This window comes from Harpia harpyja, chromosome 17, assembly GCF_026419915.1.
Source record: "Harpia harpyja isolate bHarHar1 chromosome 17, bHarHar1 primary haplotype, whole genome shotgun sequence".
Taxonomy (NCBI): domain Eukaryota; kingdom Metazoa; phylum Chordata; class Aves; order Accipitriformes; family Accipitridae; genus Harpia; species Harpia harpyja.
In genome coordinates, this window is record NC_068956.1 from 1,089,767 (window position 1) to 1,116,716 (window position 26,950).

The window sequence follows — 26,950 nt, forward strand, 5'->3', positions numbered from 1 at the left end:
CCAGGACCCGGGGAAGCGGGGACTGGGGCAGCCTTGCTGAGCCCACTCCCCACCCGAGCCCGGGGGTGCTGGGGGTGCCCGGGTTTATGGCTGGGGTGGGGGGGGGCACCGGGAGCGCTGGGCGGGGGGGGCGGTGGGGAGCGGAGGAGCCCGGGGTCCCGGTCCGCCGTACTCGGCGCTGCACGGGGTGGGGGTGCGGTGGGACCGGGGGCTGCGGGACCCCCCCCACCCCGCGCCCGGGGGGGGGGGCCTTTCCCGAGCCCGCTTGTACCCGCTTCTCTCCCCCCTCCTTGGCGGAGGGCTGCGAGTCCCCTGGGAGAGCCGGGAACGGGGTCCTGCCCGCTGGGGAAACTGAGGCACGGAGCTGCGGGACCGGCCCGGGGGGGAGCTGTGTCTGTGTCGTGTCCGTCTGTCGTGTCCCCCCCGGGGCTTGCGGACACGTTGGGCTCCGTGTCCCGTCCCCCCCCCCCCCCCGCAGGCACGCAGGAAGGAGGCGGCGGGGGGGGGGGGTGCGGAGGAAATGGGCTGGACCGGGCGGGCGGTCCCGGTCCCGGTCCTGGTCCCGGTCCTGGTCCTGGTCCCGGTCCCGGTCCCGGCAGCCGAGCCGGGAGCCGGGGCCGCGCCATGGGCACCCTCCAGAACACTGTAAGCGACCCCGGGGCGGGGGGGGAGGCTCTGCCCAGTCACCCGGGGAAATGGGGACCCCGGGGGGTCGGTGACCCCCGGGCCGGGGGTGGAGAGGGCTGGGGGTCCCTTGCGTGCTGAGGGTTTTGGGCTGCGATGTGTTTGGGCGTGCTTGGGAATGCGGGTCCTGTGTGTCTGGGGGTATCGGGGTGCTGGGCTTGGGGGTCCCCACTTCTCCGTGTCCCCCTGCCCTGCTCTGCTCGCCGTGGGACCCCCGAGAGCTCGCCTGCGGGCAGCTCTGCCTGTTCAGGGCAGGGGCAGGCAGCCTGCCCTCCTGTGGGGCCAGTCCTCGGGGGGGTTGTGCTGGGAAGGGGGGGACCCCCATCAGACCCCCCGGCAGCACCCTGCCCCGAGTCCTCCCCACCCTCTCCTAGCACCAGTTGCACATTTTTGGGGAGGGAAGGCTGCACCCCAGTATGTGCATGGGAAAACGTTTGGTCCTTTGTGCTCCTGCACCTTCACACGCACCCGAATTTTTGGGGAAGGGGCTGCTTGGAGGGATTCACCCCAGCCCGGAACATTCCCAAGCCCTCTCGCCGTCCGCCTGCCCACCATGCCGGATCCCTGACCCGAGCGCTGGGCAGCGCCGATGGTTTTGGGTGCGAGAGCCGTGGTCGTGGTCCCCCCTGCGTGCTCGGAGCCGGCCGGTGGGCTCGGGCTGGGCAGGAGCGCAGTGGGTGGCTCCGGGTTCAAGGCCGGAGCGAGGCAGGGACCCGGGGCTTTGCGCTGGGAAATGAAGGGAAGGAAACGTTTTCCGGGAAACAGCCGAAAGCTGCTGACGGAGGGAAAGGAGCTGAGCTGGGCTGGCCTGTGCCTGAGGTGGGGCTGGGGCTCGCCATGGGGTGCACTGAGCCCCCCCTGGGAGGGGCAGGATGAAGCTTGGGGACATCAGAGCTGTCACCCGGCACAGGGACAGGACGCGTGACTCCTTACTGGTCAGGGCAAGTGGCCCTCTCTGTGGTGCGGGGGTCCCTGTGACCCCTCTTGGTCCCAGACCCCCAGCACCCAACTAGCCCTGTCCCAGGAGGGTGCTTACAGCTGGGTGGGCACCGAGCCCCGGCTGCAGCCCCCCCCCGAGGGGACCCAGAGGTGTGTGTGGACCTGGAAGGGAGCCACAAGCCCCAGTCCTGGGGGAGCAAAAGCCACCCAGATGCGTGAGAGGGGGCTGGTTTTAACCTGGAACACCAGCCTGGTCTGGGGGCTGCTGGGGTGGCACCGAGGAGAAGGAGGGGGACGCGTGCTGGGGCAGAGGTGCCCCATGGCCGTCCCTCGTGTGTGAGGCCACAGCAGCATGGGGCAAAGGGACATGACCGGGGACGTGTGAGGGATGGGTGGCAGGGGACGGATCCTGCTGGGCTGCCCTGCTCCAGTGCACACCAGCCCAGGGTGGGCGAGGAACAGCTCATCCCCCCCCAGAAATACTCTGGGACCCCAGTCCCTGTCAGTGCCCTGAGTGCTGGCTGCATTTGGGACCCCCATCCCCAAGCCTGGGGGGGTATATAGGGGGTATATAGGGCTTGGGGCTTTATTACCCCTCCCACACTGGCCCCCCCAACCACCCCGCTGTGGGGTGAGGCTGAAGATGTCTGTGCCTCCTCTCCCTCCCAGCCGCTGGCCCCAATGCAATTACCTGCTGACTAGCCCATGAATCAAACCCTAATTGATAACGTGTTCGCAGCCTGGCTAAGCAGAAAGGAGCTGGGGGGGGGCATGCCATGCCCAGGGGCTGGGGGGGATGACACTCTTGGGCACTGCTTGCCCCCGCTCCCCATCCTACCCCAGGGGATGACTACGCTGACCTGCCGGGGCTCGGGGTGCCTCGGCCAGCGGCGTGGGGCTGCTCCTGCCTCAGTTTCCCCATGCGTGAGGCCGGCCGGGCGTGTTGGGTGGGGGACCCGTCGAGGGCGGTGCGGGGACATGGGTGTGCAGGCGTTTGTCCCGGCGCTGCCGGCGTTTCCTCCGGCGGACACAAAACACATCAGCAGGGCAATAAAGGGGAGGAAAGGGCCGCGGCGCACAATGCGGCAGGGGCGCTTCTTTCCATGACGTGGGGCAGGGCTGGCTTCCTCCCCCACCCAGCCGCAGGGCAGAGCGGGACCCCCAGACTGGGGTGGGGGGGTCAGTGGGTGCACCCTAGTGGTCCCCGGCCTGGGGGGTCCTCACCGGCAAAAGCTCTTTCTGCACGGCCGCTGCAAGACGCAACTGCTCAAGGGTGCAGGATCAGCCCACGCTGGCATTGCGTGTGCCCCGGCACTGCTTTTTGGGTGGGGGGGGGCTGTGGGGTTCAGGCCGTGGGTCCCGGCCCTCTCATGCCCCATGGCATCACACCGGGCTTGTGGCCACCTCCAGGCACGTGGAAACCAGGCTGGGGTGCAGAAATGACCCAGCTGGGGTGGCACAGCCCTGCGTCGTCCGGGGGGGGGCTGCACGGTGAGCCCACAGCCTGGCTGGGGTGTGGGTGCTCCTGCTGCACCCCAGGCAGGGGGGGCTGCCTGCAGGCATCGGCACCGGGAGATGCGGAGTCGGGTTAGGGGCAGCCGGTGCTGGGGGGGGGGGGATTTGACCTTTGGTGTTTGCTGGAGGGGAGGAATTTCTCATGCCGGGTCCGGCAGCGTGGCATCGTCCTCTCCAGCCGCGATGGGCACGGCGGCCGACCTTGACTTTTTGGAGCCGAGCTGAGACATTTTGCAGGGAGGTGATGGCAGAGATCCCCTGCCTGCTGCCTGCAAGGCCAAGCTGGGGGGTGGCTCAGGCGCCTGGGGGGGCTTGCTGTGGGGACAACGGCATCCGTGGCAGTGCAGGGAGGACAGGGGTGAATTCAGCGGGGTCTTCTCATCCATCCCATACTGACGTGGCAGTCGGGGTGTTACTGGGGAGGGCTGAACCTGGTTCTCACCTGAGCCCCCTCCTGAGCATCCACAGCCACGGGAGGGTTCATCCCTAAAATGGGTTCCAGGGCTGAGCAGCCAAACCAGCTCCAGGGCGACCCTCTTGGAGTTGAGTCTGTGGACTTGGGCACCAGGCTGGGATCTGGAGCTGCTGGATCTTTGCAGCCGGATCCGGTCGCATCGCTGCCCCGGCTGCCCCATGGGCATGGGGGTGAGGATGCTGGGGACTCGCCCCGAGGAGGATGCGTGGGGAGGGAGATGCTGGGGGATGCGGAGGGGAGCAGATGGGGAGCAGGGCTGGTTCCTGAGACTCCCTGTTCTTGGCGCAGGAGAGGGGATCGCTGCTCCCAGCCCAGCTCCATCGGGATGCTGCCAAACCCAGAAGCAAATCCTCCCTGGCAGCTGTGCGTCAGCCAGAGCGGGGATTTTCTCTCTGCTTTTTGGCTCAGGCAGGTCCCTGCAGGCGCATCCCTCTGCCACCCACCCGCCGGGCAGGATGGTGCCCGTGGCTGTGGCGGGCGCATGATGCCTGGCACCTTTGGGTGCCCTGGGGCTGGCTTTGGGACCAGCCATAGACAAGGGGGTTGCAGATGGGACCCCCGGCCAACTGCCCGGCTGGGTGCTGATCCATTAAAGGCCGGCACTGGAAACCTTCCGGAATGGGGAGCCATTTAATGGGTGGCTTTGGGCTTCCCCTGGCCGTGCCTCACTTTCCCCATCTGAGTAGTGAGATCCCCACAATTCCCAGACCCCTCCCCGGCAGTTGAGAGCTGGATCCTGTAACCAAACCCTCTTATATATGGAAAATAAAAGAGGTCTCCAGCAAATCCCCTGAGGGAGGCGGCTCTGCCAGCCCCAGGCCGCCCAGGCCCTGCTCCAGAGTGCTGCCCCAAATTGAATTCCTCCCCAGCTGCAGATGGCCGGGAATTCAATTTTCCCAGTTCCATCAGAGGCTGATAAATAAACTCCCTAATCACTGCGCAGATCCCATTAGTGCTGACTGCGCCGGGAGGGGATGCGGGAATACTGCATCTCCCCTTCCCATCCCACCGCTCGAAGTCCCCACCCATGGGACCTGGCTGTCCCCATCCCTCCGAGCCCCTCTCCGGCTGCATCCCCGGAGCGCCTGGGGAGGACGTTTTGCCACGATGCTCCCGAGCAGAGCCAGGCCAGCGGAACCTCGGCACGGCTAATCCACTAGAAAACATCTAGGAAAGTCTTTAAAACCCAGCCAGGAGGTGCTGGTGGCCGGCGGGGACGGGAAGGGGACCGTGTGCCAGAGAAAGCCTTCCAGGAACGGCACGTCCCGGGGATGCGCATGGTGCCAGCTTCCCCCCGGCACTGCCTGCAGCCGGGGCCCTGCGGCAGCGATGCTCGGCCCCGTGCCCGGCTCTGCCACCGGTGCCAGCGCCGAAGGCTCGGTACCGGCCACCCCCGGCAATTGGGTGCCCGGGTGGGCACGGCAGCTGCTATAAATGTCCGTGTCCCTCGGGACGAAGGCGGTCAGGTACCGGGGATGCTTCTAATGATGGAGCGGTTTCCCTGCGCCTGCCTCGGGAGGATGGAGACGGCTCCGGGGCTGCAGCCGTGGCGCAGGGATGGCGTGCGGTGCCCGTGGGATTAGAGGAGGATTTTAGGGACCGGCGTGGCTTTGCCCTCTTTCTGCCCAGATGGCCCCCGAGCCCCGGCGGGGGGGGCTGGCATCGCCTGCCGGGATGCGGCTGGTGGTCCAAGCGGATGCTCAACCAGGACCATTTTCTGGCCTGAGTTTGCAGGATGGCCCCAGCTGCACCCCCATCCCATCCATGGGATCACCCTGCCAGGTCCGGGCACCCCCCTGGTCTCGTGTACCCCACAGCCGGGCCCGTTCCCCCCCTGTCCCTGCCTATTCCCATCCTCCGGTGTGTTATTTATCGGCACCGCAGCCTTGCGGGGCAGGCAGCAACGCGTGGGAACAGAAGGGCGGCCGGGTCAAGTCCCTTCCTGGAGATGCTGGGGTGTCACTGCAGCACTGCTGCACCCCCAAAATGGGCTGGGGCAGGAGATGGTGGGCTGAGTGGGGTCCTGGTCCCCTTCTCTGCCACAGGACATGGGTTAGGGACAAGTGACATGGGGCTGAGCGGGGTGCAGGCAGCATTGCAGGCAGCAGCCCTGGCTGCAAGGTGCACGGGGTCCCCCCGGGGTGCTGGGGTCCCCACGGGTGGGCAGGGCTGTCTGACCAACCATTTATCTGCTCCTCGCAATTCGTTTCCCACCGAAATAACAACTTCCTTCCCTTCCCGGCGGGAGAGACCCCCGGCCCTTTCCAGCTCCGCTCTTATCAACAACTAATTAGCGGCAAATCGTTTGGCCAGCCCGGCCGGGGACTGCTGTTCCAAGAAGGCCGCGATGTTCTTGGGGACGGGAAATCCTTGAGGAGGACGGCCGCGGTCCCGGCCGTTTGTCCTGCCCGACAAAGGGACATCAACAGGAAGCGACCTTGACTCCGTCCCTGTTCCATCGGCCACGGGAGGCGAGGCCGGGATGCGGGGGGACGACCCGGGGAGCATCCCTGAAGGTCTCAGGGGATGACGTTAGGTTGGAAAATTTGCTTGTGAAAATAAAAAGCCCCGCTCGGAGACTGCGGCGTCCCCAGGGAACGTCGGTCCACCTGATCCCAGTCTGCGCAAACGTCCTCTGCAAACAGCCTTTGCAAACAGGCCCATGCAAATATTCCTCGTGCGAACGGCCCCATGCAAACTGGCCTGTGCAAATGCCCCATGCGAACGGTTTGAACTGCCCCGTGCAAACCGGCCTGTGCAAATGCCCCATGCAAACTGCCCTGTGCAAAGAATCTGTGCCAACTGCCCGTGCAAAGCACTCTGTGCAAATGGCCTGTGCAAATGCCCATGCAAACTGCATCGTGCAAATGGTCTGTGTAAACCACCTGTGCAAATCGCCCCATGCAAGCGGCCTGTGCAAACTGCCCCGTGCAAATGCCACGTGCAAATGGTTTGCACTGCCCGTGCAACTCACCCTGTGCAAACAGCCTAGGCAAACTGCCCCGTGCAAATGGTTTGCACTGCCTGTGCAAACCGCCCCGTGCGAACCGCCTTGTGCAAATGGCCTTGTGCAGGTTGCCCCATAAGACCACCCTGCGCTCACCGCCGAGGCTTGCGAGCCCGGCTGCCCGCCGTGTGCCTGGCAGGGCGATGCCGTGCCAGCCACCGCTCTCTGCCGGGCTCAACTGTGATTATGTTGCAGCCTCATCAGCTGGGACTCACTAATAGACCGAGAGCACCTGAAATGACTTTTAAAGTGCTATTTAAGGAGAAACAAACAGCTCACACTGGTGCAGTTAGTCAGCTCTCTCTGCCCGTTGGGTGGTGTTGAAGGCTGCGGTTAAGCGTGGCAGGCTCAAGCGAGTCCGGCGCACGGGCGAGGGATGCGCTGAGCTCCGGGGTCGATGCCGGGCTCAGCACAGCCCTTCCCATCTGGACTCAACCCCAGTGCCGCCCGGAGCTGGTCCTGCACGGCTGCGACCCTGCGCAGCCGGGGAAACTGAGGCAGGCGCGGGAGTGCAGGGCTCCTAGCGTGCTTTTTTTCGGGCGGCTGATCCCACAGGTTTGCATCCTCCGGCTCTGGGAAGCCTCAGCCCAGCATCGCTGGATGCTGGGGCAGCTCCGTGCCAGGCTGCTGCCCGCCGGGGCCCAGCTCCTCATCTATCTGCTGCAACAGGACCCCGGGCAAATGACCGTGGGGAGGCAAGAGATATCCCAGAAGTGTTTCCTTCCCGTTTACCTTCATTATCCTCCTATAAAAGATGAGGTAATTAAGGAGCTACCTCGGGTTACAGGTTGTTGCTGCCTGATGAGATTAAAGCAATGTAATTTGGGATGGAAAGCAGTGCTCTAATCCGGGATGGGCAGGCTCGGAGGCGATGGATGTTTTCCCGGCCGGGGTTGGGCAGAGCTGCTGGTTCTCTTTGTCTGTCTGTCCGTCCATCGCTCCACCCTCTGCTGCCCTGGACCTTGCCCCAGCGATGTTGCTGCGGGGGTTATCAGGGATGCTGCCTCCATATCCCCACCCCGATGGAGAGGATTCCCTGGGGAATGGTGGCTCTGGGGCTGGGGGAAGGATCCTGGAGCAGTATGGGTACGGTGACAGGGACCTCAGCAGTGTCACTGCCCACAGCAGAGCTGGCTGGAGGTGACAGCAAAGCTCCTGCCTACAGTGGGACCTGCTGCCTTCCGGAGTCGCTTCCCTGCTCCGTGCCTCAGTTTCCCCACTTGCACCGCAGCGTTTTAGCCCGGCGATGTTCTCTGCCTGCAACAGGGCTCCTGCCTGGCCCTGCCTGCTTGTTGTCAGCTCCGCGTTGCTAACACACAGCCAGAGCTTGGCTATATTTAACCGCCGCGGCCGGAGCATGGGGCTGTGCAGCTGGGGGGGGGGGCAGCGGGGAGCAGCCCCCCAGGGAGGGGAGTGGGGCTGGGGGGCTCAGCATTGCCAGAGGCGAGGGGGAGGCGGGAGAGGAGGATGAATCACGGCTCAGGGATATTTTTAACATCGCCAGATTGCTTGGCAAATGCTTGGGCAGGGCGGTGCGGGCGCCGGGGCTGGGTGTTTGCTTGCAGCCACCGGCTGCTGGGGCTCAGCTTGGGGGTCTGGAGTAGGGGGGGGGGGTCCTTGGCTGCTCCCCTGGTGTGTGAGCATGATCCCGGGGTGTGAGCATGGTGTTGTCACCCTGCTGCCACGCATTGGAGAGGTGGCAAAGGAAGGGACGTCTGTCCCCGTGCCCTGGGAGACAACCCTGGGTGCAATCGGTGGGGGCAGAAGGGGGTCCTGGACCAGCATCTTCCTCTGCAGAGGGGAGGCGGGAGGGGAGAAAGTGGCCTAGAGAGGAGAAAGTGATGGGGAAAGCCAGAGCTATGGCATGGGAGAGGGCCTGGATGTCCCTGCCTGTGGGCACCGACCCGCTGCCTGCAGGTTTGGGGACAGGCAGGGAGCCCCTGGGGCTGCCCTGGCCAGGGGAGGTGACCCGAGCACCCGGGTGTCCCCAGGCTGGGGACACGGGGACCGGCAAAGGGCTGTGCCGGCGGAGGCAGGCTGCCTCCCAGATGGCAACGAGCGGCGGCAGGAATACAAATGTGATTTGCTTTTTGCCTGTCAGACGGGAGAACGCAACGAGATCCAGAGGCTGGCGGCTGCAGCCGAGCCGGCACAGGCTAAAAATGCATCCGACGGGAAGACCCCAAGGTGGGAGGGAGCCGAGCCCCCAGCCCTGGCTCTGCGGGACCATGATGGGGCGACCACCCCGGCCGGGCTCCCAGCCCGGGCAGGCAGCCGTGGTCATCCTCCTTGTCGAGGGCTCTGCTCTGCAGGGGATGCCCCGGCGAGCAGCAGGGTCTGGGAGATGCTCCTTGGTCTTTGACGCCTGCAAACACCCTGCGAGAGGCAACGGGGCTGGTGTGAGAGGGCCTGGGGGCTGGCAGGGGGGGTCCTGGCTGCACCGGGGCTCTGCCGGCTGCAGGGCTGCCATCTCTCACCCCGTCTGCTGCCGGAGAGGGCTTAGGGCAAAGCGATAAATGGGGCGATGGGGGGACTTTTCTCTGCCCCAGACCCCCCCCTCGCTGTACGCCGTGCCCTCAAACATCCCCATCTCTTTGCACCCCGAGCCGGCAGCCCGGCAAACGCGTTGGGCAACGTTCGCCCATGGGTGGGGATGGTGCCCGTGGGACGTGGGTGCTGGGGGGGGGGCGGAATGCGATGCCCGTGGGCATGAAAATCTGCGCACTCAGCATCTTGGATGCTCTAATTTGATTTGGGTGCCCCAGCTCAGGGAGTGAAGTCGTCCAGACGGAGCGATGTCTGGCTTCATCCCGAAGGCGATCGCTCACGCAGGGGCTAACGCACTAATCCACTTACAGAATTAATTGGGATCATTTCCCTCGCGTTCTCAGGTGGATAAAGTCCCATGGGAGGGGCAGGAGCCGGGCTCTGAGGGCTCGCAGGGAGACGGACACCTCCGAGCTCGCAGGGTTGTGTCGGTCAAATAATTTACTTGTAGTTTTTGCGGCAAAAGCTGGGCTGGAAACTCAGCCGGGAGATGATTCATTTCCTCGAGGTTCCTTGGCCCCGCAGCAAGCAGGGGCTGCTGTCCCCACAGGGACGGCACGAGGAAGGACGCAGCAAGAGCCCGCTGCTGAAGCCTGGGCTGATGCCAGCATCCTCCCTTGGAGCCAGCACCCGTGGGTGCTCCCGCAGCGATGGCAGGACCCAGCCTGGCTGCAGACCTGGGCTCCCACCAGCCCAGGACCCCTATCCTCAGCCTGGGAGCTGGGCAGGACACCCAGCCCCGGCCCCCCCTTGCAAGGCAGGGTGGGGGTCCTGCAGCCCAGCTCCACGTCCCTCCAGGAGCAGGATGCTCCCAGGCACCAGGTATCGCTGCCTCGCTTTCCGTGCCTCAGTTTCCCCTTGGTTAAAGAGGAGCCCAGTGGGTGGCAGGTCCTGGATTTGAGCTCTTGCTGGTGCTAACTCCACTTGCCAAGTGCCCAGGTGCCCCCCCCTCAGAGAGGGACCCCAGCTTCTAGGTACCCCCAAGGGTGCTCAGCATCCCAGCGGGTACCTTGTTGCACTGGATCCCGCCTCTCCCCGCTCCGAGGGGGGCTCCTCCTTACCCTGGGGGGGGCTCTGGGCAGGGGAGCATCACCCTGAGCTCCCCCATGGGGGAAAAATCATCTCCATCCATTGCCCAGGAGCGAGGCCAGGGGAATGGGCGCAAGCCCTGAGGCGTAAGACCCAGCAAGCGCAGGTGCTGGTGGGGGGGATGCGGGAGCTCCCCCTCCGGTCCCTCTCCGTCCCCATGGCAGGCGTGAGAGGAGCCTTTCCGGAGAGGAAGCCGGCCAGGATGGGATTTCTCTATTCCATAAACATCCAGAGAGGCCAGGGTGGGGGGGCGGGGGGGGGGGCTGAACCCAGCTGCTGCGGCTGGTGGGGCTGAGCAGGGGGATGGATCTGTCCCAGAAATCTCCACTCAGCATGTAGCCATCCCTCCCCGAAAAAAGTCACGTTTTTGCTGCTGGTGAATTCCCTCCGCTGGAAAAGATGCTTTTCCATCCCAGCGGGGTCTGTTGGAGCCTGGGGTGGGACGAGTGGGACGAATGGGGGGGGCTATGCTGGGGGTTCTCACCATTGCATGCCTGGGTACGGGATGCTGCCGCTGCTCTTTGAAAGGAAAGAGGGAGGAAAAAAAATAGGGGGAAAATAAAAAGGTGCCATTTTCCACGGGGAGGAAAGCAGCTCATGCTCCGGCCAGCTGGGCCGCGGTGAGGTTTGGCTTTGCCGAAGCCGTGGGGGTTTGTGCCGCGCGGGGCTGTGCTGTGCCCTGGCTCGTGTCGGAGCAAAGACAAATTGCTTACTCTAATGAGATGAATGGCTTCATTAATCACTCGATGGCTCCGGCGGGAAATATTGAGGCAGATAGGGCTCCGGCGCTGCACCGCGCCGGGGGATGCTGGCGTGCCAGCCGAGCGGAGCCAGCAAAATCCCTGCCGGCACCGCGGTCCCATGGGGTACCCGGGGGGTCAGCGATGGCACGTGTCACCCGGTCAGCTCGGGTGTCTGGTAGAGCGAGACCAGCGTCCCCATCCTCCCAGGCCAGAGCAAAGCTGACACCAGTCCCAGGTTGATGGTCCCACTGGGCCACGGCTGCTGTCTGTGCCGCAGGGACCCGCGCAGGGTCAGGGACAGGGACAGGGACAGGGACAGGGACAGGGTGCTGGTCCCCTGCTCTAGCCTGCTTTGCAGGAGCAGCATCCTCAGCTCCTGGGGTTGTCGGTGATGCCCAGCACCGTGCCGTGTCCCCTGCCCACCGGGTCTGGATGGGTACCGGAGCTGCTGCCTGCACCCTGTCCCTGGGTCTGGCCCCAAATCCACCGCCCCCAGCACCCATCTCCTGGCATCCCCGTCCCAGGCGGCATTTTCGGAGCTGCTGGGCGTGCAGACCTCAGCATGAGGGTGTCAGGCTCTGCTCTGACAGCTGGGAAATGCAATCGCTCCACGCTTCCCCCCACTTCGGTGAAGTTAATTAACCCTCCATGCCCTCCCGGGAAGCGTTATTATTGCTCTGCCCTCCAGGGAAGCTGGGATGCGGAGCAGGCGCTGGCAGCGGCGGATGGGGAAGCCTCTCCTGCGGAATGTTTGGGTCCCCTGCCCTGATGGGTGCAGGTCTAGGGGCTGTGGTGAGCCCAGCTCGGTGGGTCCTGGTGACATCCCCAGTGCCAGCGATGGGGTGGCTCATGGCTTCATCTCCTCGCTGGGTGCTGGAGCATCCCACTACACCAGGGATGCGTGTGCCAACACGGCCTCATCCAAACACCCCGGCCCAGCCAAGTGTACCTGGAGCCAGGGACGGATCCGGAGAGCCCCCCGCTTCCGTGTCTCCCAGCTGCAGCCCCCAAACTGGGGTGGTGCTTGGCTGGGACCCGTGGGGCAGAGCGCCAGGAGCGAGATGTGGGGGGACCCCATCCCCTCGCTGCCAACCCCAGCGTCCCAGGGGATGGCGAAGCAAGCTTGGCTCGCCATGCAAGTGCCTGGCTTTGGGAGGCTAATTAGCCCCTTAATTAGTTCCTTGGCAGGGATGCAACCTGGATCCCAGGCTGCGGAGAGCACACCAGTGCCCGCTGGCTTTCGGGGGTGCTCCCTGCCCAGGTTGGGGATGCGGGGGGATGGATCCTGCCCCTCCATCCCGCAGCGGCGGGGGAAGGATGCAGCGGGTGCATGCTGCCTGCACGTTGCCTGCAGTGGGGATCCATCCGTGGGAGCCAGAGCAGGGATAACCCCCTCCCCTTGTCCCCCTCTCCAGTTTGCGTGACGGCCCCAGGACGCTCGTCACCTCCGCGGCAAACGCAGGGACCCCGCACATCACCGCATCCCGCTGGAGGAGGGACCCCCTTCCCCATCAGGAAGGGAATTGGGGGGGGGATATACAGGGAAACCTGTGCCCCCCACCCCATTCGTGGTGTGGCTCTGAGCTCTCCCAGTGCCCTGGGTGCCTGCAGGGACTCGCTGCTTCAGCTCCCAAGTGGGGTCATTAAATAAAAGCAAGAAACAGAGCTGACAGCAGGGCCCCAGCCGGGCTGAGCCTGCGGCGGGATCGGCCCAGCCCGAGGCCATCGGGAAATACTATTTATGGCAATAAATGGGATGCGGTCGGGATGGTGGCTCCGACCGCGCGCTGGCTCCCTGCCCAGCGCGGAGCAGGGCTGCATCCTGGCACCAAAAGGGTGCAGAGCCCCGGCCGCGGCTCGGCAGCATCCCCAGGGCTGAGCAACGTGGGGCGAGGGGTGTCCGGCAAAACCTCCCGCTGCGGGCTGGAGGAGCTGGGCTGGGAGCGGGATGAGTGGGATGAGCGGGATGAGTGGGACAAGTGGGGTGAGCAAGACTAGTGGGACAAGTGGGATGAGTGGAACAAGTGGGATGAGTGAGTGGGATGAGCAGGATAAGCGGGATGAGTGGGATGAGCAAAACGAGTGGGACAAGCCAGACGAATGGGATGAGTGCGATCAGCAGGATAAGCAGGACAAGTGGGATGAGTGGGACGAGCAAAATGAGTGGGACGAGCAAAACGAGTGGGACAAGCCAGACGAATGGGATGAGGGCGATGAGCAGGATAAGCGGGACAAGTGGGATGAGCGGGATGAGTGGGACAGGCAGGGTGAGCAGGATGAGTGGGATGAGCAAGACGAGTGGGACGAGCCAGACGAATGGGACGCGTGCGTGGGACGAGCGGCATAAGCGGGACAAGTGGGATGAGCGAAATGAGCAGGATGAGCAGGATGAGCAGGATGCCCTTCCCGGGCCAGCCCCGCTCCCCCCACCTCCTCCCCACACAGCAAACACTCCCGCCTGGCTCCGCCGCTCTCTCTTCATCTTGGGGATGGTTTTTTTTAGCTCCTGCAGCTTTTTCCACCCCCTCTGGGGACGGACCCGGATTCCTGGCCCTATTAAAGCCATCACCCGCGTCCAGCTGCCACCTGTCCGTCCCCGCGCCGACCGTGCCGCCGGCATTTGATGCTCCGAACAGCCCCGGGTGTCCCGCTCGGGCTCTGCCCCATCTCCCCCCCGCGCACGACGGGGATGCTGAGTCGCAGCGGAGGGACCGGAGGGACAGAGGGACGGCAGGACGGACACCCGGCCGAGGCCTGGCTGTATTCTACAGTGCATGTGTCTCCAGTGTGAGTAAGCGACTGGAGATGCAGCCCTGTTGGAATAACAGCCAGCGCCGATGTCTTCAGCTGGAAGTGCCACCGCCGCCGCCGGCCACACTCCCACCCGCCGTCCCCGTCCCGCCGCGGGGTCGTTAATCCTCAGACGAGCTTTCAGCGCCCGCGAGTTGTTTTATCCGACTCCTCGCCCCGTTTCTGTTCCCGGTCGGTGATTTATGGCAGCGCTGGCAGGGGAACGGCAGGAATTTTCCTGCCTGCAGGGCTCCCTCTGGGTGTCTGGCAGGAGCCACGGTGGCCACGGCTGCGCCCCGGCACCCTCCGGCAAACCCAAGGGATGGGGGGAAGCAAAGGGGGGAGCGTGGTCCTTCCACCCCGTGCACCCTATGGGTGCCCCAGGGTGGCGTGGGATGGGGAGGGGGGGACGGATCCGGGCTGGCCCCCTGTTTATTAATGCAAAGGAACCAGCACTGCCTCAAATATTTAAGGGCAGGGCAGCCACGTGCTGCCCTGCCGGCACCGTGGGCAGGAGCTCAGCCCGTGCGTGAAGGATTGAAGAAGTCTGAGGATGAGGAAGGAAGCGGCAGCGCCTGGAGGGAGACGAGGTGTTGACGTGGCTAGTGTAGGTGTCGTCGTGGCTAGTGGCACAGCTAGTGCTGGGAGTGGCTTCCCTAGTGCAGGCATTGACCTGGCTAGTACAGACGTTGACAAGGCTAGCGCAGGCGTTGGTGTGGCTAGCACTGGGGGTGGTGTGGCTAGTGCAGGCATTGACATGGCTAATGCAGGTGTTGGCATGGCTAGCACAGGCGTTGGTGTGGCTAGTGCTGGGGGTGGTGTGGCTAGTGCTGGCATTGGTGTGGTCAGCACTGGGGGTGGCATGGCTAGTGCAGGCATTGGCATGGCTAGTGCAGGTGTTGGTGTGGCTAGGGCTGGGGTTGTGTGGCTAGTGCTGGCATTGGCGTGGCTAGTGCTGGGGGTGGCTTGGCTAGTCCAGGCATTGGTGTGGCTAGTGCAGACATTGGTGTGGCCAGCACTGGGGGTAGCACGGCTAGTGCATTGGCATGGCTAGTGCTGGTGGTGGCATGCCTGGCATAGGCACTGGCATGGCATTGGCACGGCTGGTACAGAAACTGGTTTGGCTAATGCAGGCACCGATGTGGCTCGTGCAGCCATCAGCGTGGCTAGTCCAAGGCTGTGTGTACCCAAGTGTGGCTTCAGGGCCACCATCCTGCAAACGGGGACACCCTCCCCGTGCCACCCCTGCGGGGCTGGGTCTCCAGCCCAGTGCACCCAGTATGCTGCCACGCTGAGCCCAGTGCACCCCCCCCCTCGGGTGTCGAAGCCTCTCCCACTTTCCGGGGACCACCCAGCTCCCCTGTGATGGCCATTGACCAAAAAGGGACATTCTGGCCCCAAAAAGGAGCTAGCCAGGCTGGAGGTTGCTCCGGAGGGGGGTGGCCGGCGCTCTGGGGGAAGGAGGACCCGTGCCATGGGGGTCTTGGGGACATGGGGGAGGGGGCCCGGTTCCCCGGTGCCCCTCACCGTGGCTTCAGGCCACCTTAACCCCCCCTGCCCTGCTCTGCTCTCTCCCCAGGACGCCCTGCTGAGCCTGGGGGCCGTGCTCGACGTCTCCTGCCTGCGGGACGCCCTCCGCCATGCCCTCGTTTCCCTGCTGCCCAGAGTGGTAGGTGGGGGGAGGGGGGGGGGGGGAAGGGGCCCGATCCCGGGTCTCTGAGACATGCCCCCCCCCCCCCGCCCTGGGGCTGGGGGGAGCCCTGCGGGTGGTGGATTCTCTGCTGGCTGATACTGAGGTTGAGCCTGGGGTGGGGGGTGTCCTCCTCCCTGACCCATCTCAGCGCCCTCCCCCTATACGGGCCACGTGTCGCTGGTCCCCTGGTTGCCATTTTAAGCATAAAATTGCTCATGGGTTGACTTCTGTGACTCTCAGTCCCTGGTCCTAAGCGGTCCCCGCAGTAGCGGGCAGGGAGCGGCACAGCCCCCCCCCAGGAGCTGCAGAGCCCCTAACCCTCTCGTGGCCCCGGGGTGCTGGTGGCCCTGGTGCCAGTGGTGGCCCCCGGGGTGCTGGTGGTGGCCCTGGGGTGCTGGTGACCTTGGTGCTCACGGTGGCCCTGGCACTGGTGGTGGGCAGGCGTCATGCCAGCGCCGTAGCACGGGGAGCCGCAGCCGTGGCCACGAGAACAAGGGCAGGGCTGGGGTCCGCGGGACCCCCGGAGCCGTCGGGCAGCGGGGCTGGGGCACCCTGGCCATGGGGGGTCCAAAGGAGCGGGGGGGGGTGTGCACGTGTGAGTGTGCAGGGGCAGGTGTGCGTGCATGTGTGCGTGCAAGCATGTGTGCGGGTCTGTGTGCGTGTGTGTGCAGGTTTCTATTCGTGTGTGTGTACATGAGTGTGTGAGTGTGCATGTGTGGGTGTGTACGTGTCTGGGTGTGTACGTGTGTTTATGTACGTGTGTGGCTGTGTGTGTGGGTGTGCATGTGTGTTTATACATGTGAGGTATGTACATGTGTTTATGTATACATGCGGGTATGTACACGTGTTTACATACATGTGTGGGTGTGTTCATGTGTTTATGTACATGTGTTTTGTGTCAATGTGTTTATGTACATGTGTAGGTGTGTACATGTGTTTACATACATGTGTGGGTGTGTACGTGTGTTTATGTGTGGGTATGTATGTGCGTTTATGCACATGTGCGGGTATGTACATGTGTTTATGTACACATGTGGGGGTGTATGTGTGGGTATGTACATGTGTTTATGTAAATATGTGGGTACGTGCATGTGTTTACATATATGTGTGGGTGTGTACATGTGTTTATGCACATGTGTGGGTGTGCACATGTGTTTATGCCCGGGGTGTCGTGGCTCTTGCCCTGGGAAAGCCCCGTGCACCTGGGGAAACTGAGGCACACAGTGCCGCCCCGGCCGGTCCCTGCAGAGCCGGGCTGGGGGAAGCGGCGCGGGGGCAAGGGCCCACTGAGCCCATGGTGGGACGGGGCTGAGGGTCCGGGGGGGGGTCCCCATCCCTCAGTGCCGCCTGCTCTCCCACCCCCCAGGAGCACGTCTACATCTACCTGCTGGATGGGGAAACCCGGCTGATCTGCGACGACCCCCCCCACGAGCTGCCGCCCGAGGGGAAGCTCAGGTGAGCCCTGCGTGTGTGCGGGGGACACGCGTGCCCATGTGTGCTGCACGGGCCCCCCCGAGTGTTGGGGTCCCATCGTCGTCCCCCCCCCGGGGCGGTGGCTCAGGGTGTCCCCGTCCCTTGCAGGGATGCGGTGCGGAGGCAGAAGCGGCTGGAGTGTGGGGGGCTGCCCCCCGCCGAGCTCCCCGGCCGGCAGCTGGGCCCCCTCGCAGCACCCCTGGCCCCCGGCACGCAAGGTGGGGGCTGCGGGGAATGGGGGGGCATATCGGTGGGGTGGCTGTGTGGGTGGGAGAATGGGTGGGTATAGGGGTGGGTGGGTGGGTGGATGAGTAGATGGATGGGTGGGTGGATGGGTGGGTGGATGGGTGGGTGGATGGATGGATGGATGGGGAGATGGATGGATGGATGGGGAGATGGATGGGTGGATGGGTTGATGGATGGATGGGTGGATGGGGAGATGGGTGGATGGTTGGATGGATGGGGAGATGGATGGTTGGAAGAGTTGGTAGATGGGTGGGTGGATGGGTTGATGGGTGGATGGATGGGTTGATGGGTGGGAGAGTTGGTAGGTGGATGGATGGGTGGGTGAATGTATGTATGGATAGATGGGAGGCTTGGTGGGTGGATGAGCTGGTGGATGGGTGGGTAGATGGGCAGGACAGTCAGTAGGTGGGTGGGTGGGTGGATGGATGAGTGGGAGAGGTGGTAGGTGAGTAGGTAGATGGATGGGTGAGCATAGGAGTGGATGGATGGATGGATGGATGGATAAATGGGTGGGTGGGTAGATTGATGGGTGGGTGCATAAATGGGTGCGTGAATTGATGGGTGGTTAGATGAGGAAGTGGATGGGACAAGACGGCATGCAGATGGGTGGATGGGTGATGGGTGCACATACAGGTGGATGGAGGGGTGAGGGACAGGTGGGCACTGGGACTGATGGGTGCCTGGGGGACAAGTAGGCATGGAGGTGGGTGGGTGGGTGAGTGGATGGATGGATGGATGGATGGATGGATGGATAGGTGGGGACAGGTGGACAGATGGGTGGATGAGGAATGAGCCAGTGAAAGAGGGGCAGGTGCACAGACATGGATGGATGGGAGGATGAGTGGGTGGGTGACATGTGGGGACATGGTGGGGACATGCACCCCGAGGGCTCAGTGCCACAGCCCCGGGCTGCCCCCGGTGCCCGCTCAGGACCGACCCTCTCTCGGCTTGCAGTGCTCATCATCCCACTGGTGGACAAGGACAGCGGGGCCGTGGTGTGCGTCATCCTGGTGAGTGCGGGGACGTGGGCAGGGCTCTGGGGGACAGGGACGGGGCCCCAAAGCTTGGGTCCTCATGCCACAACCCCCCCTCCAGGTACACTGCGGCCAGCTGAGTGACTCTGACGAGCAGAACCTGCACGCGCTGGAGAGACACGTGAGTGACCCTGGCTTGGCCGTGGGACCTGGCGCTTGGGGACCTGCCACCCCCTTCCCCAAGCCCCCCTGTCCCTTGTCCCTTACGCCCCTCCTTGCAGACCCTGGTGGCATACCGGCGCTTGCAAGCCCTGCAGAAGCTGCAGCCCTGGCCGCAGGTCAGCCTCTCCACCAGCTCTTCCCAGAACTCCCTGGCCAAGCCCGAGAAGGCACCCGACAGCGGCTACAGTGACCTGGACTGCAAGATCCTGCAGCTCTGCGGTGAGGCTGGGGGGAGCGCCAGGGAGGGGGCAGTGGGCAGACAGGGTGAAGTTGGGGTGCTGAGCCCCTCACGGCACTCTCGCCCCTTGTGCAGGTGAGCTGTACGACCTGGATGCCGCCTCGCTCCAGCTCAAGGTCATCAACTATGTGAGTAGTTGCCCCCCCGGCCGCCCCTTGCCCTCAGCCCCAGGACATACTGGGGAGCCCTGTTTTATTTAAAAAAAAAAAAAAAAAAAAGAAAACCCCCTAAAACAAAGAAACATCTCAAGCATCACCTATGCAGCCATCAGTAGTGACCAGAGTGAACAGCCTTGTAATAACTATCAATAGTGTCCAGAGTTAACAGTGCCACCCTAACCGCAGAAATTGCAAAAGAGAATCTATGGGTCCCCCTCCTGCTCTCTAGTGTCCTGCACACAGCCCTCAGCAGTGTCCAGAGTGAACAGCTTTGCCCTCACCATCAGTAGTCTGCAGAGTGAACCTGATCAGCCACGGGGAAGAGGTTCTAGGGTGGCACCTGGCTCTGTGTGGCACGTACGGGTACCCTGGGCACAGGGGGGGCAGAGGAGGGGCCGGCTTCTGCCCAGGGGGGCTTGGGGCAGGCTGGGGTGCTGACCCCCACCCTCTGCCCCCGCAGCTGAAGCAGGAGACCCAGTCGCTCTGCTGCTGCCTCCTGCTCGTCTCTGAGGATAACCACCAGCTCTTCTGCCAGGTGGGTGTCACCGGGCCGGTCCCCCCACCCTGACCCCCCCCCCCATGGGGTCAGTGGGTCCCATTGCACCCCCCCAGGCACAGCTCCATGGGGCTCGGCCACCATCCCATGGCAGCTCACCCCCTCCTACCCATCTCTTCCAGGTGGTGGGGGACCGGGTCCTGGAGGAGGAGATCAGCTTTTCGGTGAGCGGGGCGGGGGGGGTGGCGAGGGGTGGGGTGGGGGGTACGGAGCGCCGGGGAGGGGGGGGCAGTGGGTCCCATGGGCTCACCCATCCCCTCCACCCACAGCTCACCTTCGGGCGCCTGGGGCAGGTGGTGGAGGACAAGAAGTCCATCACCTTGAAGGACATCAGCGAGGTGGGTCCCAGCAATCCTGCCCTGGCTCGGGGACTCTGTGTGCGTGTCCCCCCCACCTCCCCGCACCCGAGGACACGGTGTCCCCCTCGTCCCCAGTGTCCCCTGGGCTTTCCCGGGGGGGTTGGAGGTAAAATCCTGCCCCATCTCGCCTCCTCCCCGCAGGAAGAGCACAAGCAGCTGAGCAGCATGTTGGGCTGCCAGGTCACCTCCATGCTCTGCGTCCCCGTCATCAGCCGGGCCACCTCCCAGGTGGTGGCATTGGCCTGCGCCTTCAACAAGCTGAGCGGGGAGAGGTGAGCAGCAGGCTTGGCTCGGGGGGGGGGACACACAGGATCCGACCCTCGCCCCTTCCCCTCTGCCCTGAGCTGCAGCTGCCTTTGGGGGCGGTGGAGCATCTCCATCCTGGGGGAAACGGGGGGGCCAGGCGTGGCGTGGGGACCGAGGGGGGGGACACACGCACACAGGGGACCGAGGTGAGTCCGTCGTCCCCCCCCCCCCAGCTACACGGAGGCGGACGAGCACAAGATCCAGCACTGCTTCTGCTACACCTCCACGGTGCTCACCAGCACGCTGGCCTTCCAGAAGGAGCAGAAACTCAAGTGCGAGTGCCAGGTGAGCCGGGGGGGGGCCACGTCACGCCGGGCACACACGTGTCGCGTGTCCCACGTCACGCCGGTTACTGACGGCGTCCCCTCTGTGTCCCCCCCCCAGGCCCTGCTGCAGGTGGCAAAGAACCTCTTCACGCACTTGGGTAGGTGCACGCCGCAGGGAGCACCCACGGTGCGGGTGGCAGACGGATCCCCCCCCCCACGCACAGCCCCGGGGGACCTGGGGGGACCTGGTCCCCTGAGCTGCCAGCCCTGCCTCTGCGGGGCGAGGGGCGCAGCCAGGAGCTTGCACGGAGCCTTGCTGGCACTGATGCTGCACGGCTGCAGGCACGCACGTTGCGTGAGCACGGAGCGCTGCGTGCCCGTGGAAACGTGCATGCACACACACACTGCTGCACGCACATGCAGAGCTGCACACACATGTACTGATGCACACACATGCGCTGCTGCACACACATGCGCTGCTGCAGGCACGCGCCGCTTCACGGGTGTACGTACTGCTGCACGCACACCCCCCCTGCTGCACGCACACATGCACTGCTGCACACGCACACATGCCGCTGCATGCATACACGCACTGTTGCGCACACACGCTGCTTCAGGCACGCATGCACTGCTGCACACGCAGTGCCGCACACACACACACACTCTGCTGCACACACACGCGCATTGCTGCATGCACACACTGTTACACACACTGCTGCTTGCACACACACTGCTGCGTGCACACATGCACTGCTGCACGTGCACAAATGCTGCCGCACACCCCCCCCCGCTGCACACACGTTGCTGCACGCGCACACATTGCTGCATGCACACATGCACACTGCTGTGCACACACATGCTGCCACGCACACACACAGTGCTGCGCACACACATCACTGCATGCATGCACACTGCTGCAGGCAAACCTGCGTTGCCACAGGCAAACCCACGCTGCTGCACACACCCATGCACTGCTGCAGACACGCTGCTGCATGCACACACGCACTGCTGCACACCCACACCCCCTGCACTGCTGCACGCACCCCTGCACCGCTGCAGTTCACGCTACCCACGAGGACCCCGCTGCACTGCGTACGCTGTGACGCTGCGACACTTGCACGGTGTGCACACACGCACCTGCACGCGTGCACGAGCACATGCACACGCTCTGTGTGGACCCCGTTCCTCTGCACTCCCCAGGCCTTTCTGCTGTGCCCCTGCAGTGGGGGGGGGCTGGCACAGCCCACCCTCGGTGCAGCCTCAGCTGAGACCCCCCCCTTTCGTTGCATGAGTGGGGAGATGAGGCGGGCGGCAGCTGCCTGGCTGGGGGCTCCCTGACCCTCTCCCCCCCCCCCCGCCCCTGCAGACGACGTCTCCGTCCTGCTCCAGGAGATCATCACGGAGGCCCGAAACCTCAGCAACGCGGAGATGTGAGTGAGCCCTGGCGCGGGGGGGACGACACCAGGGAGGGGGGCACCGGGTGGGGGGAGCCAGGACCCCCGCGGGTGCGAGCTTCGGCGTGGGCGTCTCTTGCAGATGCTCCGTGTTCCTGCTGGACCGGCTCAGCCACGAGCTGGTGGCCAAGGTGTTTGATGGCGGCGTGGTGGACGACGAGGTGAGCGCGGGGAGAAGAGGATGGAGGTTTTTTTTGGGGGGGGAGCATCTTGGGGTCCTGCCGCTGACCCCCTCCCTCCAACTCCCTACCCACAGAGCTACGAGATCCGCATCCCGGCGGACCAGGGCATCGCCGGGCACGTGGCCACCACCGGCAAGATCCTCAACATCAAGGACGCGTACTCCCACCCGCTCTTCTACCGGGGGGTGGACGACAGCACCGGCTTCCGCACCAGGAACATCCTCTGCTTCCCCATCAAGAACGAGAACCAGGGTGAGGGGGGGCGGGCACGGGGCCACCGGGTTTGGGGGGCACAGCGCTGTCCCCCTGCGCCCCGGCACACGGGCATGGCATCGTCCCCCAGCACGCGGGCACGATTCGGTCCCCAGTCCGTGGGCACGATCCTGTCCCCCCCGCCGTGGGCACAGCACTGTCCCCGGCCCATGGGCCTGATCCTGCCCCTGTCCCCCCTCCGCTCCCAGAGGTCATCGGGGTGGCAGAGCTGGTCAACAAGATCAACGGCCCCTGGTTCAGCAAATTTGACGAGGACCTGGCCACCGCCTTCTCCATCTACTGCGGCATCAGCATCGCCCACGTACGTGCCCGAGGGGGGGGGGGGGTCCCCAACCCGGGGAGGGGGGCGAGGGGACCCCCACCGCTCTGCCCTAGAGCTGGCCACGGCGCGGAGGGACGGGGCTGGGGGGACGCGTGCGTGTGGTCTCTGTTCCTTGGGGACGAGCGGTGGTGGCGATGGGATGGGATGGGGAGGGCACACACGGGGAGCAGGGATGTGTTGGGGGGGCCGGGGTGGGCTGGCGGGTGCAGGGGGGTGCTGCCCACCCCCAGCGCTCCCGTACCCACCTCCCACCCCGCAGTCGCTGCTGTACAAGAAGGTGAACGAGGCGCAGTACCGCAGCCACCTGGCCAACGAGATGATGATGTACCACATGAAGGTGAGGTGGCACGGGGACGGATGGGGACAAGGACTGGGGACACGAGCTGGGACCCCCCGCTGCCAGCGTGGTGCCCCCGCACTCCACCCCGAGGTGGTGGCACGGGGTGGGGGGGCAGTGATACCCCGGGGCTCTCTGCTCTTGCTGGGGCTAATGTGTCCAAGGGGACAGCTTGGGGACACCTCGGGGACCCGGTCACCGGCAATGGCTCCCGCAGGTGTCGGACGATGAGTACACCAAGCTGCTGAGCGAGGGCATCCAGCCCGTGTCAACCATCGACCCCAACTTCGCCAGCTTCACCTACACGCCGCGCTCGCTGCCCGAGGATGACACCTCCATGGTGAGGGCCACAGGGACGGTCCCCGACTGCCACCGTCCCCTCGGTCAGGTCACGTACCCCAACCCTTGGGGGGGCTGGGCTGGCGGAGATGCAGCTGCATCCCCAAGCATCACCCTGCCTGCCAGGCAGGGGTGGCACGGGGAGGGGGGACCCTGCCGGGCGTTGTCACCCCCTGCCACCCACCCTGTCCCCTCCGCAGGCCATCCTGAGCATGCTGCAGGACATGAACTTCATCAACAACTACAAGATGGATCGTCAGACCCTCACCAGGTGGGTCCCCATCCCTGTCCCTGTCCCCATGCCCACCTGTGGGACCCCTGGGCAAGCGGGGGGGGTCCCTGGGAGGGGACAACGAAGACCCCCTGTCCTCACAGCCCTGCCTCCCCCTGCCAGGTTCTGCCTGATGGTGAAGAAGGGCTACCGCGATCCCCCCTACCACAACTGGATGCACGCCTTCTCCGTCTCCCACTTCTGCTACCTGCTCTACAAGAACCTGGAGCTCGTCAACTACCTGGAGTAAGGCCAGGCGCCGTCCCCGTCCCCTGGCCCGGCCGGGGTGCTCCCTGCCCTCCCGCCTGCCTCAGTTTCCCTCCTTTCTCCCCCGCCCAGAGACATCGAGATCTTTGCCCTCTTCATCTCCTGCATGTGCCACGACCTGGACCACAGAGGCACCAATAACTCCTTCCAGGTGGCCTCGGTGAGCCGAGCCCCGCGCTGGGATGTGCATGGGTTGGGGGGACGGGGAGAGAGCTGGGGGGGATCTTCACCCCCCCCAGCTCCGTGACTCCGACCGCTCTGCCTTGCAGAAATCAGTCCTGGCCGCGCTGTACAGCTCAGAGGGCTCCGTCATGGAGGTAAGGTGTGTCCCCCCCCAAACCTCCCCCTGCCCAGCTCCCCGGGGCTGCGGCTGTGTGGCAGCATCCCTGCCCGCACCCTGCCTGCTCCCACGGCCCCGGCTTCTCCCGCAGAGGCATCACTTCGCCCAAGCCATCGCCATCCTCAACAGCCAGGGCTGCAACATCTTCGACCACTTCTCCCGCAAGGTGAGCCCCTGACCTTGGCATCTCTCCCCCGCCACTCCCCCCCGCCCGGGCCGAGCCCCCTCATCCCTTCTGGACCCCCAGCTCCCCATCCCTGGATCCGGCCCTTGGGATGCAGGGGCTGGCAGGGAGCACGGAGCTGATCGCGCCAGCTATCTTGCCTGGCCCTGCAGGACTACCAGCGCATGCTGGACCTCATGAGGGACATCATCTTGGCCACCGACCTGGCCCACCACCTGCGCATCTTCAAGGACCTCCAGAAGATGGCAGAAGGTGAAGCTCCTGGGCTTGGGATGGGGGCTGTGGTGGGAATTCATCCCACCAAGGCTGGGAGGTGGCACGGCAGGTCCTGCCTGTCCCCAAAGTCCTTGTACAGGGGGTTCTGGGGGCCGTGGGGCTCCTTCCTGAGCCCCCCCACCCCAACCCCTGCCCCGCTCCCTGCCCGGCAGTGGGCTACGACCCCAAGAACAAGCAGCACCGCAGCCTGCTGCTCTGCCTGCTCATGACCTCCTGCGACCTCTCCGACCAGACCAAGGGCTGGAAGACCACCAGAAAGATCGCGGTGAGTGCCTGACCCCCTGCATGCCACCCCCCGGGGGCACCCGCACATCCCCAGGTGCTGGGGACCAGCCTGGTCCTCGCAGTGGCATCATGCCCCACGGAGGGGGTCCCTCCATGCAGGGACCCCTGGACCACCCAGCAGTCCCCTGTGCAGGGACTGTGTCCCTGCCCAACGCAGAACCGTTCCCCTGCAGCTGTGGAGAGGGGTCTGGAGGGCAGGCAGGGTTGGGGGGGTCACCCCAGGCATGCACACCCCCCCCCCCCCCCTTGCTGACAGCCTGTCCCTTGCAGGAGCTGATCTACAAGGAGTTCTTCTCCCAGGGTGACCTGGTAGGTAGCACCAGGGCTTGGTGCAGGGTTGGGCTTGGCCAACGCTCTTGGCAAGCACCAAGGGGGCTCGGATGAGGTGGGGGGGGGTGGACAGGGAGGTCGTGGCCGGGAATGGGGAGGGGATGGCATTGACCCCCCCCCCCGGCCTCACCATCGCTGCAGGAGAAGGCCATGGGCAACCGCCCGCTGGAGATGATGGACCGGGAGAAAGCCTACATCCCCGAGCTGCAGATCAGCTTCATGGAGCACATCGCCATGCCCATCTACAAGTGAGCTGGCACCAGGGTGGGGGGGGCCCTCTGCTGTCACCCCCCCCTTGCCATACCAGAATGGGATGGGGGGGTGCTGGGCGGGAGGTCTTGCAGATGTTAGGGGGGTTTCCAAGCAGCGGGGATGGGGGGAAGCGGGGGTTCCACCCAACTAAGGGGGTGCAACCCCATGCTGATGGGGTGCCCCCCCCCCCCCCGCAGGTTGCTGCAGGACCTCTTCCCCAAGGCGGCGGAGCTCTACGAGAGGGTGGCCAGCAACCGGGAGCAGTGGACGAAGGTCTCCCACAAATTCACCATCCGGGGTTTGCCCAGTAACAACTCCCTGGACTTTCTGGATGAGGAATACGACCCGCAGGCCCCCGACCCCCAGTTCAACGGCTGCCTGGAGCCTGAGGGGGGGCAGCCCGAGGCGGGGGCTGAGTGAGGGGGGGTGACTGGGAGGGGGGGGGCTGCGGCTGGGGCTGGGGGCCAGGAGCATCCCCAACCCTGGTTCTCCAGCCCATGGGGAGGAGGTTTGGGGGGGGACATCAGTGACACCGGACCACCGTGGGAAGGTCTGTGTGCTGCCAGCACCCACTGCTGGTCCTTCCCCACCGGTGGGTGACTGTCCCCTCCCTCTGGGGCAGGTATTCAGGTGTCCCCTCCACCCGGTGGTCCCTGGACTCCTCTTTGCTGGGACTCTGCCTCCGTGGCCGGGGACACCGTGGGGCTGGGGGATGGATGTGCTTTAAACTGCCTTAAGGCTGCAGGTCCTGTCCCCACGGGGTGACAATAGGGATGAGGGGTCCTCGGTGGAAGCACCCCCGGAGAGGTCGTCCCTCTGAAATGGGGCTGTGGGGGTCTGCGGGACAGAGGGGGACGGCGTGGGGCAGGATGATGAGGGAGAGTGGGAGTGCTGGTCGGGTGGGCTGCAGGGTGCGGGGGGGGGGGGGGTTCCCTGTGGACCCCAGAGTGGGGTATGAGGCTGTGGGAGGGCGGCTGGGAGGTCTGAGGACAGAGGAGTCAGGATCAGGCCCAGGGAAGGAGGCTGGCTCTCGCTGGAGGAGGGAAGAGGCACCCGGAGCGGGATGGCCATGGGGATGCTCTGCCCGCATCCCCTGCCGGGTCCTGCCAGACTGGCCCCCACACGCTGGAGAACCAGCTCCTGCCTCTTCCCAGCAGCTGCTGAGCATCCCTTGGCTAAAAGCCCCCCCCTGGGGACCCCTGGACCCACTCACCCATGGAAGGACTCGTGTCCCTCGCCCAGCTCGGTCCCACGCAGCCACATCCCCTGCAAGGGCTACAAGCGTGCCAAGGCTGGGGGGGCTCCTGCTCCTGGTTTGCACGCATGAGGGGGGTTGTGCTCCCATAGGGACACCGCAGGGGGGTCCGGTCCCCGCCGTGTCCCCACCACGTGGGTGTTTCTCTGGCTTGGCACCGTGGTGCCCACCCGGGAGCCTTCTCTCTGCAAGCGGCTGCACTGGGGACCAACATATCCGTGAGCATCCCCAGCTCGCAGTGGCTTCCCAACTCCTGCCATACTGACCACCGTGCATGGACCCTGCTGGCGTCTCATGGTTCCT

At 65.0% G+C, this 26,950-nt stretch overlaps 1 protein-coding gene across 2 annotated transcripts in view; it reads left to right on the plus strand.

Annotated features, from left to right (window-relative positions):
* Positions 1 to 26,136, plus strand: part of PDE2A (phosphodiesterase 2A) — a 51,625-nt gene extending 25,489 nt beyond the window's left edge. The window contains exons 1-30 of one of the 2 annotated variants that reach the window (XM_052812700.1): positions 551 to 645; positions 15,369 to 15,458; positions 16,849 to 16,937; positions 17,064 to 17,173; positions 18,156 to 18,211; positions 18,297 to 18,356; positions 18,457 to 18,616; positions 18,711 to 18,763; positions 19,254 to 19,328; positions 19,472 to 19,513; positions 19,619 to 19,687; positions 19,850 to 19,980; positions 20,188 to 20,299; positions 20,399 to 20,438; positions 21,647 to 21,710; positions 21,817 to 21,895; positions 21,991 to 22,168; positions 22,378 to 22,490; positions 22,771 to 22,848; positions 23,066 to 23,188; positions 23,388 to 23,458; positions 23,582 to 23,704; positions 23,798 to 23,885; positions 23,995 to 24,042; positions 24,157 to 24,231; positions 24,402 to 24,501; positions 24,678 to 24,790; positions 25,081 to 25,119; positions 25,282 to 25,388; positions 25,590 to 26,136. In XM_052812700.1, the coding sequence (XP_052668660.1) occupies positions 625 to 645; positions 15,369 to 15,458; positions 16,849 to 16,937; positions 17,064 to 17,173; positions 18,156 to 18,211; positions 18,297 to 18,356; positions 18,457 to 18,616; positions 18,711 to 18,763; positions 19,254 to 19,328; positions 19,472 to 19,513; positions 19,619 to 19,687; positions 19,850 to 19,980; positions 20,188 to 20,299; positions 20,399 to 20,438; positions 21,647 to 21,710; positions 21,817 to 21,895; positions 21,991 to 22,168; positions 22,378 to 22,490; positions 22,771 to 22,848; positions 23,066 to 23,188; positions 23,388 to 23,458; positions 23,582 to 23,704; positions 23,798 to 23,885; positions 23,995 to 24,042; positions 24,157 to 24,231; positions 24,402 to 24,501; positions 24,678 to 24,790; positions 25,081 to 25,119; positions 25,282 to 25,388; positions 25,590 to 25,812 (2,730 nt within the window). In that variant the 5' untranslated portion in view covers positions 551 to 624 and the 3' untranslated portion in view covers positions 25,813 to 26,136. Of the gene's footprint in view, positions 1 to 550; positions 646 to 15,368; positions 15,459 to 16,848; positions 16,938 to 17,063; positions 17,174 to 18,155; positions 18,212 to 18,296; positions 18,357 to 18,456; positions 18,617 to 18,710; positions 18,764 to 19,253; positions 19,329 to 19,471; positions 19,514 to 19,618; positions 19,688 to 19,849; positions 19,981 to 20,187; positions 20,300 to 20,398; positions 20,439 to 21,646; positions 21,711 to 21,816; positions 21,896 to 21,990; positions 22,169 to 22,377; positions 22,491 to 22,770; positions 22,849 to 23,065; positions 23,189 to 23,387; positions 23,459 to 23,581; positions 23,705 to 23,797; positions 23,886 to 23,994; positions 24,043 to 24,156; positions 24,232 to 24,401; positions 24,502 to 24,677; positions 24,791 to 25,080; positions 25,120 to 25,281; positions 25,389 to 25,589 lie in introns of those variants that run through there. The other variant, XM_052812699.1, reaches the window with a different exon arrangement.
* Positions 26,137 to 26,950: the final 814 nt, after the last annotated feature.